General features: G+C 32.0%; 2 protein-coding genes across 3 annotated transcripts in view; one reads left to right on the forward strand and one right to left on the reverse strand.

The window, feature by feature from the left end:
* Nucleotides 1-21,347, forward strand: part of vari (MAGUK p55 subfamily member vari) — a 77,153-nt gene that overhangs the window by 41,176 nt on the left and 14,630 nt on the right. For both annotated transcript variants that reach the window (XM_069048659.1, XM_069048660.1), the window contains exon 2: nucleotides 11,890-12,011. In XM_069048659.1, the coding sequence (XP_068904760.1) occupies nucleotides 11,890-12,011 (122 nt within the window). The remainder of the gene's footprint in view (nucleotides 1-11,889; nucleotides 12,012-21,347) is intronic.
* The window catches only part of LOC138131588 (zinc finger protein 675-like), a 63,437-nt gene that overhangs the window by 38,651 nt on the left and 3,439 nt on the right, over nucleotides 1-21,347 (reverse strand). The gene's annotated exons all lie outside the window — the stretch shown is intronic.

The raw sequence follows: 21,347 nt of genomic DNA on the forward strand, positions 1-21,347 counted from the left end.
GGGCTAAAGTACTAAGACTAGGTTCCTCAAGATCTAAAGTTCTACATTGAGCGATGATAATGAACCCCGTCTTGAGACCATCAACATTGTCAAACCGTTGGCACATTACGTTCTACACAGTCAACGACTGTTGGAACTGAACGTCCGACCTCTTTCATTTAAATAATTCTGCGATGTTCAAAAACGGTTAGTATACATATACATAATGGAAACAAAGCACCAAACGTAGATTTAAACGTAAGTTCAATGAATGTTACTTGCTGCACAAAAAAATAATTCTGGATCAAATTTAAGATAAATACATAAAGACTTCGTCTTCAGTTAAATTTGTATCCGTGTTCTTGATGTTTCTTAAACAGAATAAAATTTACTCACATATGTAAAATAAGGAAAACTGTAGCAAGCTACCTACACTGTTGCGATAAATGAGAGTTATCTTTTTTCAAAGGTAAATTAGAAAATTGGCCTTGGGTGCACAAGTCAACTGAAATTCAAGAAATTCTTTGTCTTCCTTCAAACTTAATTCGAGACCTGGGTTGACAAATAAAAAAGTTGTTCACGTAATACAAGACTTGTTTGAACAAAAGCAACCGTACCCAAACAAGGTGTGTAATTTGGGGTGTAGACTTAATGTAATAGCGCACTCAGTTTTCTACGTTGCTTTCTTTTAAGGAATTTGCTAAAATTTAAATTACTTTAGCGTAATAAGCATATGTTCCACCTTGTTGCAAGAAAGTATTGAAAGTATTATACCAGGGCGGAAAGTTAAGCATTCCTTTTTACCTTTACTTCACTCTCTCGACAGGAATGAAACACTTCCCACCTCAGTATGTAATCTACTATTTCTCACTTCTATTTCGATTGTTTTCTCTGTAAGTAATTACTAATTACAACTCAAGATTGTCTATGTTTTTTATACTATCGACGATAGATAAACTTCCACTGTGTCGATTTGTAACTACATCGATCAACTGGAAGCTCCTCAGAGTTTTCAAATTCCTGGTTTGGTTTTTAAGTGAGATAGACACTGTAACGGTCCGAATAGGTTCGATAAATTAACAATTTTAATTTTAAAAATAATTTCAAGGAAATATTTTAAATACCGTCCATTTGCGACGGAAATGCTGGTCAGTTGTAAATTTTATTGTTGCTTTGTTCACAAGAGTGGCACCACACTCCTCAAGTGAAATCTGCCAACCTTTCTTTGAAAATGCAGGTACGCGTCCGGGGCAAAACATAGCCCTAGGGGAACAAGTGTTCAGGGGAAAGGAAGCGTTACAATAAATTTATTGTAATTACATGTTCGACAATTTGGGTGGTCCAGTTAAAATCAGGGGATAATTGAATTAATGAATTTGATGTTAGCAGGTTTCAAATTGAGAGAACCACAAAATTAATGTTCATTAGGTTAATTTACTTTTTTTAGCATTCTCAAATTTGTGGCATATTTGTAATTAAAGGGCGAGAATTGCAAATTAAAAACAGAGCGCTTTATCGTAGCAAAGAACTAGAATTGTTTGCACTTTTAGTTAGAAAAGTAACAAAGCAAAGTAGAAAGGGAGTCGGTAGAAAACACAGAGGACCGGGAAACGGTAAAGCCAGGTAGTCGTAGAAATCAGAGTTGTGAGTGAGAGAGAGAGAATGAAATTTACGAAGTAATTATTAATTAGAACGGTTTTGGGGAATCAAACCAATGTAGAACAATTTTTAGAAGTAGCAGAACAACGGAACTTAGTTGTATGAAATGGCACTTGCGTAACAGCGTTTCAAGCCCAATTTAGGTTTCAAAATAAGGTTAATTTGTTCCATTTTAATTATGTTTGTTTCATTTTAATTATGTTTGTTTCATTTTAATTATGTTTGTTTCATTTTAATTATGTTTGTTGCATTTTAATTATGTTTGTTTCATTTTAATTATGTTTGTTTCATTTTAATTATGTTTGTTGCATTTTAATTATGTTTGTTTCATTTAAATTCTGTTTAATTCTTGGTGCTGATTTTTATTATTGTATAGAGTCGGTAATTCAGTGTTCCTGTTTAATTCTATTTGTTCCATTTTTAATTATGTTTGTTTCTTGATGTTGAGGTTTATTATTGTATAGAGTCAGTAATTTAGTGTTCTTTTCAGAGTTCTAATTCAACAACAAATTATGTACATTCGGTCTGGTCCTAACAAAAGTCCAAATTTAAACATTTAAATTAATGGTGGAAAACGAAAACTGTAATTTCAAAAGCTCTAGAGATATCGAAAGGGTGTCGCGGTCGGCGTAAAGTAGAACCGAGCTGATTGGTCACTTTGGTTAAGTAGGGGTTGTGAAAGTGGGGTGCGCCAGAAATGATAAAACGGATTGCGGGACGGGAAACAAGGCTTTTTTGATTCACTCGGGGTTTGATCTCCAAAGTAGCCGGAGGTACGTTCAGTACTTCCAGCAGCCATTTTGTGACCACGTTCTTTACATTCACAAGGTAAATTATTTCTCTAATTCTTGTACATTATTTGTAACCGCGATTTAATTAGTCAAACAGCATTTAGTTCTTTATCGTTCTAAAGTAAAGATTATATTATTTTCTTTGAGCTTTTGATGACCACGTGACTCTTTAGAATCTTGAATTAAATTCCTTATAGCGAAGCATGTGATCTTCTTGCCTTTACCGATTGGGGAAACGTGCTCTTGTCAAGGGGAACCATTATGCAATTATTATAAAACATTTCCATTCATTATTTATGTCTTGCATTCTCGAGATCGGGAAGCTACCGCCAGTGTCCGTCGCACTCAATTAGCTGTGGTCCGGCATAAGTGCACAAACCGCCATGTCACCCGTAAACGGGACAGTGACCAAACTAGGCCAGCTGACACGTGAAGAGAGGTACCCTTTGGCCCTGTTAGAACCTTTTTTCCCTTTTATTTCGACCACCGGAGTAGACCGGGGTGATCTATGAGATTCCAGGGCATCGCGTCGGGTTAAATTTAATTGGGGAAATAATTGAAATCTAAATCGGATCACATAGTTCGCATCTCGAACTCGTATAAGGCTGTTCGCGCCACAAACTCATATATTTGCCCAGCTTAGTCATTTATTCATGAGTCAGATCTCAATTCGTGGGCCGAGAGTCAAATTTCCACCAACTTCTGTTATCAAATTCATTTAGTTGTGTCTATAATTTGTTGGGACCAAACACCACCACACTCGATTATTTGTTAAATAAAATTTAAGTGAAGTGTGCTCAATCGTTTTAATTCTATTTGGAAAAACCTTCCAAAGGTACGGCCTCTCGTTAGAACCTAATTAAACAAAATGAACAATAAAACACAACGTAGGATCCGTAAATATTTCTTTTCTCATTATTTTTGTTTCGTATTTTTCCGCAAAAATAACATCCGAGGGAATGCGGCAACCAACAATACAACAAATGAGGGAAAAAAAATCATCGAGGAGAAGTCAAGGAAGTCGAAGGGTTACAACACCTACCACAACTTAGCTATCTTTTGTGCTGCTATAATATATTTCGTATTTCAAAATAAAAATTGTCTTCAAAACAACTGAAGTCTATTATTTTTATTCGACATTTTCTAAACTACAATTAATTTTCCACGTTTAATGTTTGTACATAGTTATTTTTCTACTTATAATATTCTTGTTTACAGATTTATGCTTTGAATTAAAATTTAAAGAAGATACATTTCTGTAACTGAAAAGCTTCATTCTTTATCGTTTCTAATTTGAATATCTCCGCTCCAAGTTTCCAATCTACTTGCTTATCGATACTTATATATTCCGCATCCTGGAGTGACCTGATTAAGCTTAAAACGCTCCTTACGAAACCGAGCACCGCTTGTATTTTATTGACATGTTCAAGAGGCTTGAGATAATGGTTTGCAACATTTCAGATTTCAGGTCTTCAAGTCCCTAATTTGACATATTTTTGTGTGTTCTATTTCCTCCATTTCTAAATTTGAACCCCACTCGAATTTGTTAATAAATATTATGAACCTATTCTACAATTTTCTTAAGTTGTTATACCGTGAGATGATTTAAATTTATAATTAAAGTTGGCTATGACTTCAAAATTAGATTGGCAACACCATTAACATCTTGATTTGGTTTGTCAAAGTGGCGCTTCAAAATTCAATACAGAATATGAAATCTGCCAGTTAACAGTTGTATCAAACACTTGGCTTGAAAACAATTGTCAACTCACCGTTTCATATTTTGTATTGAATTTTAAAGGGACATTTTGACAATTCAAATCAAGGTGTCAACGGTGTTAGCAATATAAACAATTCAAATCAAGGTGTCAGCGGTGTTACCAATATAATTTTAAAGTCTCCTTTAAATGTAAATTTAAATTATCTCACGGTAATTGCTTTCATATACTCGTAGAGTGCCTTTAATATGTAGTAGTTTATTTAACGAGTTTGTGTGTAAATTGGGCCTTGTTTGGCATGAGTGGGCCAGTTTAAAACGCTAGTGAAACGAGCGTTTTAAAGGCCCACGAGTGCTAAAAAAGGCCCAATTTACACAAGAACGAGTTGAATACAACTTTTTTTTTTTGTTCGACAAGCCCCTTAAAGGCTCCAAATCGCTTAAAATCTTTAAAATTAGTTTGACGTTTCGTTTTGACAACTTTCTCCGTTCACACTGGAGAAAATTCTCAAATTCTAACAGTGTCGAACAAAAAAAAAAAACATAAATTTCATAAAATGAACATGTAGATAAGTATTTAATTTGAACAATTAATTTAAGAGACAATGAACTACAAATAAGAATATACCGGGTGTTATGGAAATGATTGCAAATATTATAGCTAGTGTCAACTTAAGTACAGTTAATTTCAAAATTATCGAGTACACCTCAAAAATCAAGAAGTCGATTTATTACAGTTTTTTTCACATGTAAAGATGCCTTTTTGAAATTTGAATGTCATATTTTTTATATAGGTTAGGTAAGTTTGACAACATAAAATCTCGTTGATATTTTAGAACATCATAATAGTGTATGTTTTATCCTCTGCACGGTGCTCTTGGCGATGTTATAATAGTGGGCTACTCTCCGAATCGACCACCCTTCTTCTAATTTGGAAAGAATGAGCACTTTCGCGTTTTCCGTTAGATTAGATATTTTGTTTGTCAAAATTGACATTGATCATTGATAAAAAATGTAAGTGCATTTTACACTGTAGAAAATTAGGTGTACTCTATAATTTTGAAATTAACTGTACCTTTTCATTAAAACTATTTTTCAAATAAGCCTTCTTTAAGATATAAAATTCAAGATAAAATGAATACGAAAACAGCTAGCAGTCTATGGATACACAGTGAGTTCACATCACAATATGTACAATAATTGAATTTGATACTGAAATGTGAGATAGGTCTTTAATAATGGAGGCGACAAAATAATGAATCTCCTAATGTGAATCAGCGGGTGAAATTAATAAATGTACCAACTTTATAACAAAGTTATCGAAGTTTACGTTCTCGATATCACCAATCATCAATATCGGGAATTTAGTGAATTTCTTCAGTGGCAGCATTTACAATTTTAATTTGGATTAGAGATAGAAATAAACTTTTACGGGTACTTCAAATGTGTTCTATTATAACTTCATTTACACTTAGCTCCAGTAAACTCAATACTGTGCATAAGTGCCCCATTTTCTTACGTTCCTACAAAATGTATTTCTGGCTATTCTTTCGGGAGCTGTCTGGATCTTTAACGGTCACGGTCGTGATTGTGTGGTCAAATTGGTCAAAATCCCCTGAATGTTACACAACTGCAATAAATGCACGAGAATCTGGAAGATAACGTCCAGAAAACCTGTGGCTGTACAAACGTCGTATTTGTGATACATTTCCTTGCTGTGTAAACTTAATTCAAGATTCAAAATTCAAAATTAAAATCAATTGGCGTATGATTTCCCTTCCGTTAAAACTTTCATTAGGGCGTCTGTATCTAAATAATTGATTTGGCTAAACGACTGTTTAAAGAATTATTTAAATAAAGGCATTCGTTAACTAAATACCTTCTTTAAGGAAGCAATGTCAATTTAATGAAAATATTAAACATCACTTGCCGTTGTTTAAAATTTTATTTAAAAATAACCACTAACGACAGTCATTAAACACTTAATTAAAAGGAAATCATAGGTAAAAATTAAAGACCGTCTTTAAGTCCTTAACGACTGTCTCTAAGTCTTAATGCAGAGGAAATCATACGGCCCGTAGTTAATGACAGTAGAAGTACATTTTGATAAAATTATTGTTAGATATAAAAAAATATGCCGGTAAGGCTAGACCGAATAAAATGTTGTTTTACTCAAGGTAAGTCGTTTACCTAACACCTCCTTTTTTGTAACCTTGCTGTTGTTCGAAAGCTGTCGAATGATGAATTATGTAAACCGATTCAAATTGGGTTCATTTATCAAAATAAAGCTTTCAACATGGAGTCTTAAATTTAAAAACATACAAAGACGTCAGTGCTTGTATATTTGTAGGTGAAAGTTTCATTATATCAGCACTGAGAAATAGTGGGTGTTGCACGTTCTGTTGACTTTTCATTTAAAAGGTATCAATTTCCTTGACTGAAATAGACACTACGAATATACTAGGAGGTATTGAGAAGTACAACCATAAAGTACATAATATTTGCGAAATCATGTTTTTTATTTAACACAATTGTCCATAAACTTTATGCAACGTTGATTGTAACCTTTCAGAAAAAAAAGTTTTTCTTGGTTTGCAAGCTAGGTGTCTAGACCATCTGTCACCACATCATGTGATGTAAATCATCGTCTTTCTTGAATTTTGGAGATAGGCAATAATGCGAAGTATGCCTTTAAAAAGTTTTCTGAGACTTTTCAGGCAGAGAACCAGTATGTTTCCACTCTTTTGGACATTTTTTTGGTATCTGGATCATAATAATGAACCCAAATTTCATTCAGCATAATAACTATCAACTATCTTCAAATTCACTGCAAATCAATTTAGATGTTGTCATCTTCATTTAATGTTGATCAACATGCAGGCATTTGGATATCTTTATCATTAATGATTTTCTCATAGGTACCTAATTAATTATGATTGATGTGAAAAGTGCGTTCATGTGGGATATTCAAAATCTCTGATATTCGTCTTAAACCGATTCGTCGATCTTCCAAAATCACATCATGTTTTTTTTTTACCCCGCTTAAACGCCCCAAGTCAGTTTTTTGTTGTAAAACAGGAAAGCTATTGATTCGCTAATATTGTAAGTAGGTACATTTGTCAATAAAATTTTCCTTGCTTCAAAAACAGATCTTAAGCATTGCACACGTACTGAACAATGTTTATATTTAATTTCCGTTGTAACGTTTATAATGTTTATACCTACTTCATTTTCATGGTAACCTTTATATTGTTTACACTTAATTTCCATAGTAACGGCATTCACTTTCGTTTATTAGAAATCACTAAGGCTACCTATTTATCAATTCTCCCTGCTACTTCATTAAAAATAAGGTTTTAAACAATAATTTTGTCACGTACGCCGAGGATTTAATGTATTTTTGATCTGCATTACATTACAATTCCATAGAGGTTAATTTTATTTATTTAATGGCATTTGCTCAAAATTCTGCTTTGTAATAGAAACATTAATTACTTTTTGTAATATCTTAAACTAGAATTTGTAATCTGTTTGTTTGTAGGCATTCACTTTTGTTCTTTTGAACATTTTGTATAGTGTGTCCCAAACGCATTTTTAATTTTCTTGTTCATACATTACGTACTTTATTATTACTTTGACATATTATATCATCAAAAAAGAGTTGTTGCTCTTGATTTTTTGAATATTTTAATAACTAACTTCAAACAATAAACATTACTAAATTATATGTATAATAATTAATAACTTTGTTGTATAATAGTATGTTATACGCCAAGGTAGAGAAGACATTTTTTTAAGCCGAGGTAGTTAAGAAGCGAGGCTTAAAATTGTCTTCTCTAGCGTGGTGTATATATTATTTTTTTCACTACCAGATCCGTTAAAACCCTTTCTAATAATAATTATTAATTAAATTTGTTTGTCCGATGCGACGATCCGAGTTCTCATTTTTCAACGGTTGCTATGAAAATTGAAAATCGTCTGTCTACGTTAACCAATAAAATCAAAGAAAATCTTTCGTTGCTAGGTGACGGCTGTTCATTATTGACCTTGGTTAATAATGAAAATTATTATTAACCTTGGGAGAGAGTCAATAATGACGCCTTCTGAGACTAGTAGTGAAAAAACATGGTTATGTTTGTTCGATTTGTTGTATGTGTCTGAGTGTTTCGCTGCTGTTTCTTCCTTTTAAGGGAGGGTGGTGGAGTGCGGTCCTCCCTGGTCAGGTACCGTAACTAACGGGTCCTGTACAGTAACAATTCCACTATCAATAAATACACTTAGTCGTCCATGCTTTTACTCCCAAGGGACTAAAAGTGATACTTTACTCCTTCCTTCGAGGGACTAAAATAACGCTTTATACAAAGGTCTTGCAAAAAAGAAACTGTTAATCTCTAATACAATAAAAAGAGAAAAATTCCACTTGCTTCTAGACCATATCCCATCCTATAAATAACTTTTTTTAACATGTTCATATATCCTTTCATAAAATTCCTTTTTTATTGAATCGTTCAACATAGACTTATAAAGTTTGTATATTTTTGTGGCTTAGAATGCCTCTCATCGGTCAAACTTTAAATTCCAAGCATTCTCGCGAATTTAAAACATTACCACCTTCCTGTAACACAGCAGTCATAAAACTGGTAACGAAGAATCCATTTATAAGAATTTTATGAATAATTAAAATACTAAAAACAAGTATTTGCAAATTTTGTAAAATTGAGTTATTTTAAAAGTATGTTTTGTGTACCATCACATCAAATATAATCTTATTTAGCTAAACAGCTTGTGGTTCCTTATGAAGAAAAGAAAGCCAAATAATTGATCATTCACACTGTGAATAGCAATGAACTAAATTTAAACAACAGTAATGTGTACAAACGATTAATTAATTAGTGGGGGTGGTTCACCCTTTATGTCCCTAACATAGAAGCAATATCCAAAAATGCTAAAAACTCTTTCAACATAGTAACAACACTAAAGCAACACATTAACAATGATGCTGAAGTGGTTTGATGCTCTTAAAATGTATCATTTATTTCCCCCAGATAATGATTGCCCCGCACAAAGATGCGCTATAATTTTGGAAAGCACCAATAATCACCGGGGGCTAAATCTGGTGAGTAGAGTTTACTTCAATTTTTTGAAACCAGCATTATGGATCGCAGCGGTAGAAATGCAACTAGAAATTAATTTAGTATAATTTACACTCTATCTACACAACAAATTGTCAGTCATAATCACTTCATATGACTTCTAAAAAATTGTTGTTCTAACTTTTCCTTGTGCGGTTGCACGAGATATTCAAGGAGGTGGCGAGCTATTGTGTGCCCACTTTATACTTTAGCATTAATAATTATGGATCAACGTAAAGAATCCAAGTTTCATCCACCAACAAATCTTTCAAAAAATCCATCCGTATCTTTGTCAAGCTTAATTGTTTCAGGGGTGGTGCGCTTTTTTTATTTATGGCTTAAATATTTTAAATATTCAAATTCCTTATCACAAATGAATCATAAATGAATCTACCTTTACCGAAGTGGAAAATTATTACTAATAGAATACCTGTTAAAGGGTTTGATTTCATAATTATTTTATTTTTGACCTAAGGAAATACTCCTATTTTAGTACGTATAATATCTTAACATAATGTATGCGTAATATTTCCATAATAAAATATCGCTATCGAGAACCATAAATGACTCATGTTCCAAAATCATTTGTCAAAATTCTTTCCAATATGAAAAATTTCAGGATATGCCCGAAAAAGATACTTCGACCATGTTGTTGTAGATATAAAATGTGGGCAAAATTGCGCTTATTTCCAAAGCAGTTGTTCCTATAGGCATCAAAATAAATAGACCTTGAGTCTTCACCGTGACGAATATTTAGCGAGCAGAAATATTTAAATCAATATACCTAATATGTATGTATTTTTGCAAAGGCTATCAATGTTATTATGAACAAAATAAAATTTCACAAAATTTGATTCAGAATCGATGGGCTTAGAATCCTTACAGAAACACACATTTCTTAATTCAAATCGGTGGATTTTTGTAAGTTATTTTAATCGAAAAAAAAAATCAAACAGACAGACGCACAGCCACCATACAAAAAATCAAATTCCTTTACGTTTTGAGAATATTCAGAATTTGATCTTGCTCTTACTGAATATTGAGATAACAAAACAAAAGAAAAAAATGGTTATTTTAAAACCAAGGATAAAGTGTAGACTATCTATCCATAATTAATTTCTTTTTACATTAATGAAATTATTTCTAAATCTAATAGGGTGCTGGGTTTTATCTTGTTCAGAGTTCAGGGACATTCCTCCATCGATAATAAGTAGGTACAATGCTTTGGTACTAATTTGAGAAATTCAAAAGAAATTTTTAAATTAAATACAAAGCTCCTATTCAAGTGATAATTGTGAGTACAACAACATTTTAGCTTTTTTTTTTGTCCTTGTTATCACTTCGTAGGCGTACATACGTGTGTTTATTTGCAAAGTTTTGTCTTCATTTATTGAATGTCCCGCGATCTTGCATAATTATGTTTTATTTACGTGTTCCGAATTATTGTCTCACATTTTCTCATCTATTTTAAGTATTTCTTTCCATTCGACCTTATAGGGTGTACAGGTATCTGCCTCGATTTTGCGTCATAATCTTTCAAAACGTCTTTTACAAAAGGAATTGTGTAAATGGCTATGTATTTTATCCGTTAACAAGCATTAACACAAAGGGTTCTGGATATCACTGCAACACTACATAAACGTGTCCTAACGTTAAAAACCTATTAGACAATGTTCTGCTTTTATGGCTTAACTATAGCAATATAACTATGTAATTTCCTTTACAGCAAAATTAAATCCTTTAAATGTCTCAAGCGACCATCTAGTTATGGAATCTAATTATGGAAACAACTGAAAACTGGAAAAAAAAAGCAACTTAAAAGGATTAATCTCCATGTCATCTAAGATACGTTGGAGGATTTCCATTTCGTTATAAATTATTTTTTACATTTGTTAAGATTTAACTAATACTCATCTAAATATGCCTTCCTGGTTCATTTCGTTTATATTTAAATATAAATTCTCATTACTTTAAGGCCATTCCTTATTAATATAAGCGAAAAGCGTAGGCGCTTTTCTGAAAGCCACATCTACCCTAAATTGTGAAAGTCAAGATCACCGACCTTGCTTTTCATATATTTGATGGAAAAGCACAAAGGATGCGAGAATATGTTTCCATTTACTTTTATCCTGACTTACAACGACAGCATAAATAAATCTTTTGAAAAAGCCCCAGATTTTCTATTAAATCCAAGTGAAACTTGAAATAAATTTGGCCTGTTGTATAGAAAAATCTCTATTTGGAGAAAGCGTTGTGACAAAGACGTGAAACTAGTAGTATCGGTTAAAATAGCTATTGTGATCTACGTATTAAATTATAAATCCACGATATTTTCTGTCAAATGCAATAAAGAGGTTGTGCATATGTAGCAGGTAGCCTTCGCAAGATATTTGAAAATTACTCACCCGAAACGTGGAAGGCAAAACTACCAATTTTATGACCGATGAAACCCTTAAAGCTATAAAAGGTCAATACGGTTGATAAATTGTATTAGTCAGAGTGAAGTTTTCCACGATAATCGTATAATTATTTTCATGAGACCTCAGAAGTGTGAATTGTAGAGTAATTTGCTTTTAAACCTGATTTATTAAATGAAGTTCACTTGTTACAGATGCATTCCAACACGTTAGGGAAAGTATCGAATATATAGATGGAACTAGTGGAATTAATGAGACTGATTTAATATTCCTAAAGGGACTGATGGATAGCCCTATAATGAAAAATTTAGTTAAGGTAAGTGGAAAACACTCTTTTATTCTGTCAAACAGTAGATGGGCGGACAAAACCGAATGCTTTTGATCAACAACAAAGCGGCTTTCAATTCTGCTTTTTATCTCTATTTATTTTCTTTTAAACAGATACGAGTATTAGGTAAACGAAAAATTTGTCACCAAATATCATAACCAAATCTTTCAGTGTAATAGAGATAACGTATAGACTGCCACCTATTTATTAATAAAGAGCGATCAAATTAATTTGTAATCGAGTTATCCATGAACCCGAAATCGTATGTCGTTACTTGAACTCCACGCTCCAATAAACACAGCTTGAATTTCGACATATCAATCGCAAAAGACATACGGATTCAAATCCATGGATGACTCGATTACAAATTAATTTGATCGCTCAATATAAAACAGTCAGATCAGGCACTTTAATAATAATTATTCCTGATATAAATATCACGGGATTTAGGTTTTCACAAATAGCTTCAAAATACAAAACCATTGTTTTGAACGTCATAGTTATCATTTCAAAATTTTTAATTTGCAGGTTCTTGCGCCTAGTCGTTGGCGTGGGTACTTATCCTAATTAAATAAGACTTTAGTAAAAAGTTTGGCTCATAAAAGCTAGGCAAAATACAGTCTATCAAATTTCCTTTGACATTTTTATCACTTTAGGAACGGTTTACCTACATCTACCTACATTTTATACTTTCCTTATACGTGTGAGTATTTGTAATTGATGGGCAATAAAATTGTTCCTAAGTGTAAAAGAATTTACTAGTATTAGAAATATCAGACAAAACTAAATGTTCGTTTAGCATAATTCACTTCCTTCATCTCCAGTTCCTCCGTGTTCCATTCTTACTAGAACGGTTACCTGTTATGCTATACATACAGGGTGATTCATCTTTTACCGCCGGTGATCTGATTTGTCGTTAAATTTACTTTCGGCCGGTATAATTTATTTTGTTTTTTTTTTTTACGAGCAGATATTTATAAAAAACTGTTTTAAAAAATGTCATGTTTAAATTTTTGCATCAGAATGTGGCTAATGACGTATAAAATCAATATCTGTAATTCGTTTCGAAAAATGTTTGATAGTTTTGGGATTAAATCGATTTTAATGGAAAAATTGCTTTTATTGGTAGTCTTTGGCTTGTGGTCTTGTAAATCTTCTTTAACAATGACTACCCTGTAAAACTGACCTGGTTAGGCGAATTTGTTCGATTTTACGAATAGGATTGTAAAGGACCCACTGCTGTGGCAATAAAGATCCCCTACTATTATTGTTAAGATATTGGGACATTATGTCGTAAATCATGAAGCAAATACAAATTTGTATATTAAAATGCGTTTATTTCAATAATACCATATGCTAAAATTAATTTAACGTGGTAAAATTGTGTGAAAACACTAACCTGAATGTGCATATGCTACAAAGTTGAATAAATTAAACAACTTACTAATAATTGAGAAAATGCCAACATTTTACCTAATTACCTTATAAATTTCATTTTTTGATATTATGTGCCTTATGAATAATAAATTAGGTCTGCAAAATATGAAAACGAAATCATAATTTTTAAAGTCAATTTTGCCACAGGCGGTAAAAGATGAATCACCCTGTATGTATTTTAATAAATCGAGGCCGTATAAGTAAAAGTCATCACTCATCACTTCATCAGCATACCATCGTTTTTAATCCGAAACCATATAACATTTACGCTGGACTCATCTGTGACACGAACAGCGTGATAACATAATCTCAAAGTCGTAAACAAGATTTTTTTTTTAAATGTTTGTATCGTAAATCAATAAACAAATACAAAACATAGTAATTATTATAACAGATACGAATCGACGTTTGTTTTTCATTCTCAATTTTTTTTATTGTGAGACAGAATTATTACTCGTACAACCAGATGAAACAAAAGTTAATAAAGGTCCAACAGAAGCAATTAGGATGTGGTAATAATTTTGTGCTACAAAATTCCATCATCTCGTCTTTTATATTTTCGAACATAATTGCTGAAACAACCAAATTTAATTACCTGAGTTTTAGCCTTCTGAAATTTCGTTATAAAAAAAATGTACATTTTTCAGATCCTTCTTTATTAACCTTTTTTTTTATCTCCAAAATTACATAAATATATCATTGACAATTCAACGTTGAAATGCTGCAAGTATTTTAGGCACTCTGCCTTATGCAACTCCACTTGAAGAAGTGCATTGTTTATAATTGATATACATTTAAATTATTGTTTAATATGTAGGTATATTAATTGTAATGAAAACAAATTAAATTTTTCATTTCATAAATATTTTATTGACAACTGGGGAATAGTTTATTTTTAGAATTTAAAAGAAAAAGATATGCAACAGCAAGTTCTCAGTGTCTTTACATGAATTTACAAATATATTTAACTGACATGACATTCAAGTAGTTCAATTTGAATTAAATGAATGTCAATGAATATCAAGAAATTTCAATTTAACGAGGAATTATATTCATCTCTATTCCAACAGTTTGAAATTACGTATTTTGAAACCACTAATTAGTTTTGGACCTAATTTAGTTAAATAGGGAGAAATCGATACTAAGCTTTCCTGCGACCTACATACTTGCTTACAAATAAACTTGTTAGTTATTGGCAATAGCTGAGAGTTTTGCACAGTCAGAATAACAGATACTCAATTATTAAATGTTTGTTTGGGAATTTGGTAAATAAGGAATACATTCTTATTTTGAACAGTTTGTATGTGCAATAATTTTATCAACCCCACCAACAGAGGTTGTAGAAATGTGTGCGATGATTTTTTTCGTTATCCTCGAATACAATAATCTTCTAGTAAAGTTCTCCGTGATCGCAATCATGATCGAACTAGTAAAGAGTGGTTACATTACAAGGCCCTCAAACTTTTTAATGTCATATTCGTATTTTATTCTTTCAAAGATAATAACACAAATGGTAGTTCTGCAAAATCGAAGCGGTTTAGCGTTGCAAGCGATCGGTTTTATCACTCCAAGCTCTTAGTTTTATTTGTTCGCAATTCGATGATATAATTTACATCGATGGACAAACAATAAAGAACGAATGCGCAAATAAATTCCGATTACGAACGAAAATTTATGAGACTCTCGTCATAATATATTTCCACTGGCTGTTAATTTGGACCGAATAAACAATTAAATAATTATTAATTATATTTGCTCATATAATAATAGAGTTGCAATTTACGACATGGCCACTATTTTTACTATTTTACTTACTAGAATACTTGATAAACTCATATAAAAGACAAACTTCATTGTTGTTGCTTTTCGAGAATTTTCTACAAAAAATTATATGCAGACGTTCTAAAATAACCTACTTTCAGACAAATTATTCGCTTATAAGCACGTTTCTGAAAGGAGGAAAGAACAGACAGTGAGTAATAGATGATCCCCCTATGATATTGCACACGCTTCAGCGGAGATTTTATTTGGGTTAGTTTGTGAACCGTGGGATAATACTTCTTTTAAATTTCACAAATATTTAAAAAAGTCGATTTTTAGTAGGTATTGAAAAATAGGAGTATCATTATTTTAACAAATAACTCCAACAAAATGAAATGTAAGAAATAGTATATTATGATACACGTTTATAAGGAAGCCTTTAACGCACGCGCGACGAGTTTTTTATGCTTTTAACGTCGCAAGTGCTTTAAAGGCCCTTATAAATGTGTAGCATTCGCTATTTTAACACATGTTTCTTTTATTGAAAATTAAGCGTAATTATTATTAAATTGTTAAACATTAAAAAATAGGTGTCTGCACAAAAAATTAACTAAATCGCTCTTCTGATTTATCGAAAAAATTAAATTTTGTTGTTAAAAATTTAATGTAAAATTTGAAGGTATTTGAGCAGTTACCTTTTGAAACAATTGATGATTAATTGCCAAGCAACATATTGTACACCCTTTAAAGTCTGTCAAAATTGGGCGCGCTTTATTAGAAACATCAAATTGTGAAAATTTATTGAAAATACTCTAAAAATAGACTACAGCGGCAGAAATTTCAATATTGTTGAAAAAGGAAATCATTTTTGCCTACGGAGAGTGTCGTAAGAACTTCAATGACACAGTTCATTTTGTCGTGGAACACTATCCAAATCTAGGCTTTACAAAATGTAAGGTTAAGAGAGTCGTCAATTTATTCGAAGACACAGGAAGCGTACGTGAACTAAATTACCTTGCTAAAATACCCCGATCGTGTTTTAGTCCTTTATGGAAGAATTAAAGCATCCAGTATAATAAATTACGTCCAAATGTTGTCTTTAACTTTGTAAGTGTTTGTACGGTTGGCTTCAAAAAAAACGGGAACTGTCAGAAAAAGTTCTGTCAGATTTTATTAAATTTTCATAGTTTGAAACGGCCTTTTAGAATTTAGGTTAAAAAACTGCACTTATGTGTCAGAAATACTACTGTCAAACAGACACAAATTGACATACATTGACAAATTAAATTTCCAATTCACATTAGGTCAAATTTCATTTCCCGTTTTTTTAGAAGCCAACTGTAAGGTTAAAAAGATAAACGTCAAATATGTCACTTGCGTTTGTGCGAAGAGGGGTGACCAAAATTTGGCGATAGTGCGCATTTGTTTCATACGCGTCTACGTTTTTGCATTTGCAGCCACGTTTAACACAGTTCTTTGCTTTTTTCTTGCAAACCAGACGTCTTTCAAGGACGAGTTTTTCCCTACAGCATTTTTTAATGACGATCAATTTTTTGATATAAATCTTAAGTAATTCAACATTTTAAAAAGGCATGTAAAAATTACGTTTTTAAGACTTGAGTTATTACACTAATGAAATTTTATTCTTCACCGTCTAAGATATCTTTTTTTTTTCACAAAAATCCGTTGGAAAATAACCGAGATATTAGGCTCGAAAGTCTTAGCTGAGACATCCTGTATAGGTGAATTTGTTGTTACCTAAGCGACCTTAAAGCTTTAGTGTTTTAAGGGCCCTTTTTCGTACGCATTTTAATGTCAAAAACAGGGATTATGATCTGGTATAATAAAAAAGTACCGTGTGAACAACAATTACTGATTGAGTTGGCAATAAATTCTGGTGACTTTTATGTCATGTTCCAACGAGAAAACCATTTTATTAATAAAAGAATACAAAAACCAAGACGTTTAAATATGAAATATATACCAGCTGTCAATAGTGTCAATAAAACAAACCGAAATAGGTACAATTCACAGTGTTGAAAATTTCATGTAAAATTTTTTATAGCCAACTGAAACAGTTATTGTTGCTCACCCTCTATTAAATTGGTGTAGTCCAATTTTTACCCTTTTGCGATGACGTCATTATCTAGTAACTTTACGTATGTTTGAGCTAGGATCAGAAACAAATTTGAATTGATCATAAATAACTATAAATGTGTCAAATTTGTTGACAATTGCTTCGAAAGGTTATGTGTGTAATCAATGTAATTAATAAGTGAAAGAAATTAAAAATTGTCAAATTGACAGGAGCATAAAATAACCTCAAAGTGACTATCAATAAATAAACCTGCCTTTTTTTGTTTTTTTCTGTTTCTCTCATTTCAATAAAGAGAAAGCCAGGAAGGAAATTGTAACGTCACCTCAAAAGGGTAAAAATTGGACTATAGTTTGACATTGACTTAACTTTACCGCAGACAGTGTCATGGGTTTTTGAATCATATTATATCAGATAATAAAAATTATGCAATTCATATTCAAACTTAGATTGTTTTATGTTGCTTGACATCTTTAGGTGACGTTTAATGTATTATGTCACAATAACAGACTTCAACCATTTAAGTTAATTAATTTTTTTACTCAACCCTTAACTTATGACGTTTTAATAAAATCTTTTGAAAATTTATTTTAACGTTAGCAAAATCTACGAATGCTTTTTATTTTACGATCGGTAGTGTGCTCGAAAGTCTAGATTATGTAACCAACAATACACCGCATAAAGCGCTCCTTTATTTTGTGGACTATAAGAGGTAAACTTTATGAAAGAATTCTTCCGCTTTTATTTTGGACGTCTTGACTAAGCACTTTCCGAATTTTTCATTTCTACAACATCGCCAATGAAGAATAAGACTCTTGTACTTAGCTTAGTAATTCTTCAATTAAATGACTCAAGACAATCTGTGCTAACAACATTAATTGCAATTTCCTTTACATCCAGCATTACAAATGTTGGCTTTATTAATGAAAGATTTACGTGGGTAGCTGTATGAGTTGACAAGTCTTTGACCTATGTGGTGAACTTGCAATGTCGACCATCTGACTTTAATTAACGACCTCTTTTTATGGTTGACTCACATTATTGTTTGTCAGCTCATAGCATTCATCACTTTAAAAATTATGATTATTTTGTGATTCCTAATTAAAAAATAGTCGTACGAAGCAGCTAAGGTGTACCTACGCCCCATTCGCATGTTTATATTAGGTAGGTATGCTTGAATTTCAGAACACAAACGTGATAATTTCTTCTCTAAACAATTTTCTCTTGCTTTTGCTAATTTATACGTGGTTAATGTACAAGTACGTGAGAGATAACAGTGAAAAGTATGTTAAAAAATATGTCATGTTGTAATAATTTCAAGTAAAATAATTCGTAAGGATAAAATATAGCCAAGTAGTTTTTTTTTATAAAACTGTCTGCAATTTTGTCTGTCCTCTCGGTAACTAATTAAGAAAATAAAAGCGAAGTGCATGTCGTTGTCGCCAACTAGTTTACGGCGCATGCCGACGTAAATTTCCCTCTTCTTGCATTTTCACGTTACATTTAGGGGTTAGAAAGCAAGCTAATTTCAGTATTAAGACCAATTTTAATTTAAAAATTTTGTTGAAGATAATCTAAACAAAAAGAAATATTATATTTTTATGGTGGCCTTAAGAAGTTTCAAGACATGGTAGTTCAGAGGGTGTAGAATATTTCTATTGTAGTGCTATCGATCGTGATGCCATGTGCAAACTTATTTTCCTCTTGTCAAAGGCGCGGGATAATGTCTTCAGGACGGCTGCAGAAAAGTGACGGTAGGCAACGTTTTTATGTAGAGTGAAATCTTAGATTTCGATTTAATGTTTTTATTGTGATGGGGAATGTTTCGTGACATTCGTATTGATTATTTTTAAAAATAACGCTCAGAATTTTCACAATACCTACACCAATGTAGTAGTGTAAAATGTAGTATCGTAAAATATTCCAGGTCTCATGGTTGATTTATACCTGTTATTCTTGGTGTGTACAATAGTGAACCTATTTATACATTTGGCTGTCAATAACTTTTCCTTTTGTTCAAAATAATAGATTAATAAGACTTATTACTTTAATTATTCAACCATTCAATTTCAATTCCACAATAATGTCTACTTTAATAAAATTGATAATCCTGATTTTTTTGATAACATGTTATAGTAGTTTATTTGACGAGTTCTTGCGTAAATTGGGGCCAAAAAAGCCCAATTGACACACGAACGAGGTGAATACAACGTTTTTTGTTCGACGAGCTCCTTAAAGGCTCCAAATCGCTTAAAATCTTTAAAATTAGCTTGACGTTTCGTTTTGACAAGTGGTGACATTTATCACATAGGAGAAAATTCTCAAATTCTGACAGCGTCGAACAAAAAAAACTTAAATGCTATAAATATAAATCATTTGACACACGTACTATGGCGGACAATAAATTTAGGCCGGCACATTTCTGACATTTCAAAAAAGTCAATGCAAGCGACCATTTATTGTCATTATGACTGATGTGTCAGTTTGTCAAACTAAAGGTTTTCAAGCTGTTTGGCGTTTCCTTCGCCCTTTTCGTAACTTACAGATCATGACGCACTAGCATAACTGATTTGTAGTAGCACTTCTCTGTGGTGCACGCTTCTTTTCCCAATTTTAATTTTGATTATTGCTGTCACGATGACAAGAATGACAAAAATCGAAAATGGGGTTAGTTGAACATAATGCCAGCTTCACATTTTGATGTCAAGCCAATGACAGGCCGGCCTAAATTTATTGTCCGCCATAGTACTATTCCGGACACGGAATTTTGGCAAACATTTTTTAGACATTTCTAAAAAAATGATGTAAATCAGTCATTAGTGTCATTAATAAATGACAATTATTAAAAATCACTTTGAAGTTTTTCTTGTGACATCAAAAAAGCAAGGAAATGGCATTATCGAGTCAAAAGTTTAGTTATATTCAATAAAGGCCCATTCACACATATTTGTCAGTTAAATGTCAGTCTTGACCAAGATTCCGTGTCCGGAATAGTACATTCGTAGAACACACGGTATATCGAATAGGTTTATACATAATTTATGTTGGCAGAGATTTATTTTTGCTAAGAAAAGAATTATCCCTGGAAGTAGGTAGTTATAATTAAATAAATTACACTTGAAATCAGACAATAATGACGTAAAAAATCATATGGTTCATTTAAATGTTTGTGACATCAGTTTTAAAACGTCATCGGCGCTAAAGCGCACATACTATTTTTAGTTAAATTCGATAAATATATATTGCTGTGGCAAATAAAACATGCATTAGTTGGCTATTTCTGTTACATTTACACTTATATCTGGATACTGCAAACAGATTATTCGATTTGATTGGTGTAACAAGCAAAATGTACAGTCGATGGACAAATAAAACTGGGACAAAAATGACAATCAGATAAGTCAAAATTTACAAATTCGCATCGTTTAATTACGGCTTTATCCCAAATAGGTTAACTTTGGTATGACATATTATATAGACACTGGCAAATAATATTGACAATTCAATAGTCTGATTTACATAGATACATAGATTAAATTTAAAATGCCCCAGTTTTATTTGTCCATCGACCGTACTTTCTTAAACATTTTGTGACAGAAGTGAAAGGAAATAGAAAAGAAAATTTTCCTTTAAAAATATTTCATAAAAAAAATATCGGAAATTCGACGTCTGAAAAATTATCTTCTTTTTGCCAAATTTGTTATCAACAATTGAAAATTACTAAATACTATGGCGGACAAAAAATTTCGTCCACAACTGTCATTCCATTCACGTACAATGAGGGACATGGAATCCTGGGCAGTCTGCTATTGTCATTTCAAAAAGTGTCAATGTAAATGCACCATTATGATTGATATTTTCAAAAAAACTGTCAAATTAACTTAAGCTTGGTTATGAGTACCTAAGGTAGGGTTTAGAAATTTTGACAACTGAATGACACATCTGCCCAGTTTTCCGTGTCCCCAATAGTATGCTCTAAAGCAGCCTTTAGGAACGAATAAGCTCACTTCACATTTTGAAATATTGTGTCA

Source organism: Tenebrio molitor, chromosome 5, assembly GCF_963966145.1.
Source record: "Tenebrio molitor chromosome 5, icTenMoli1.1, whole genome shotgun sequence".
In the NCBI taxonomy this organism is placed as follows: Eukaryota; Metazoa; Arthropoda; class Insecta; order Coleoptera; family Tenebrionidae; genus Tenebrio; species Tenebrio molitor.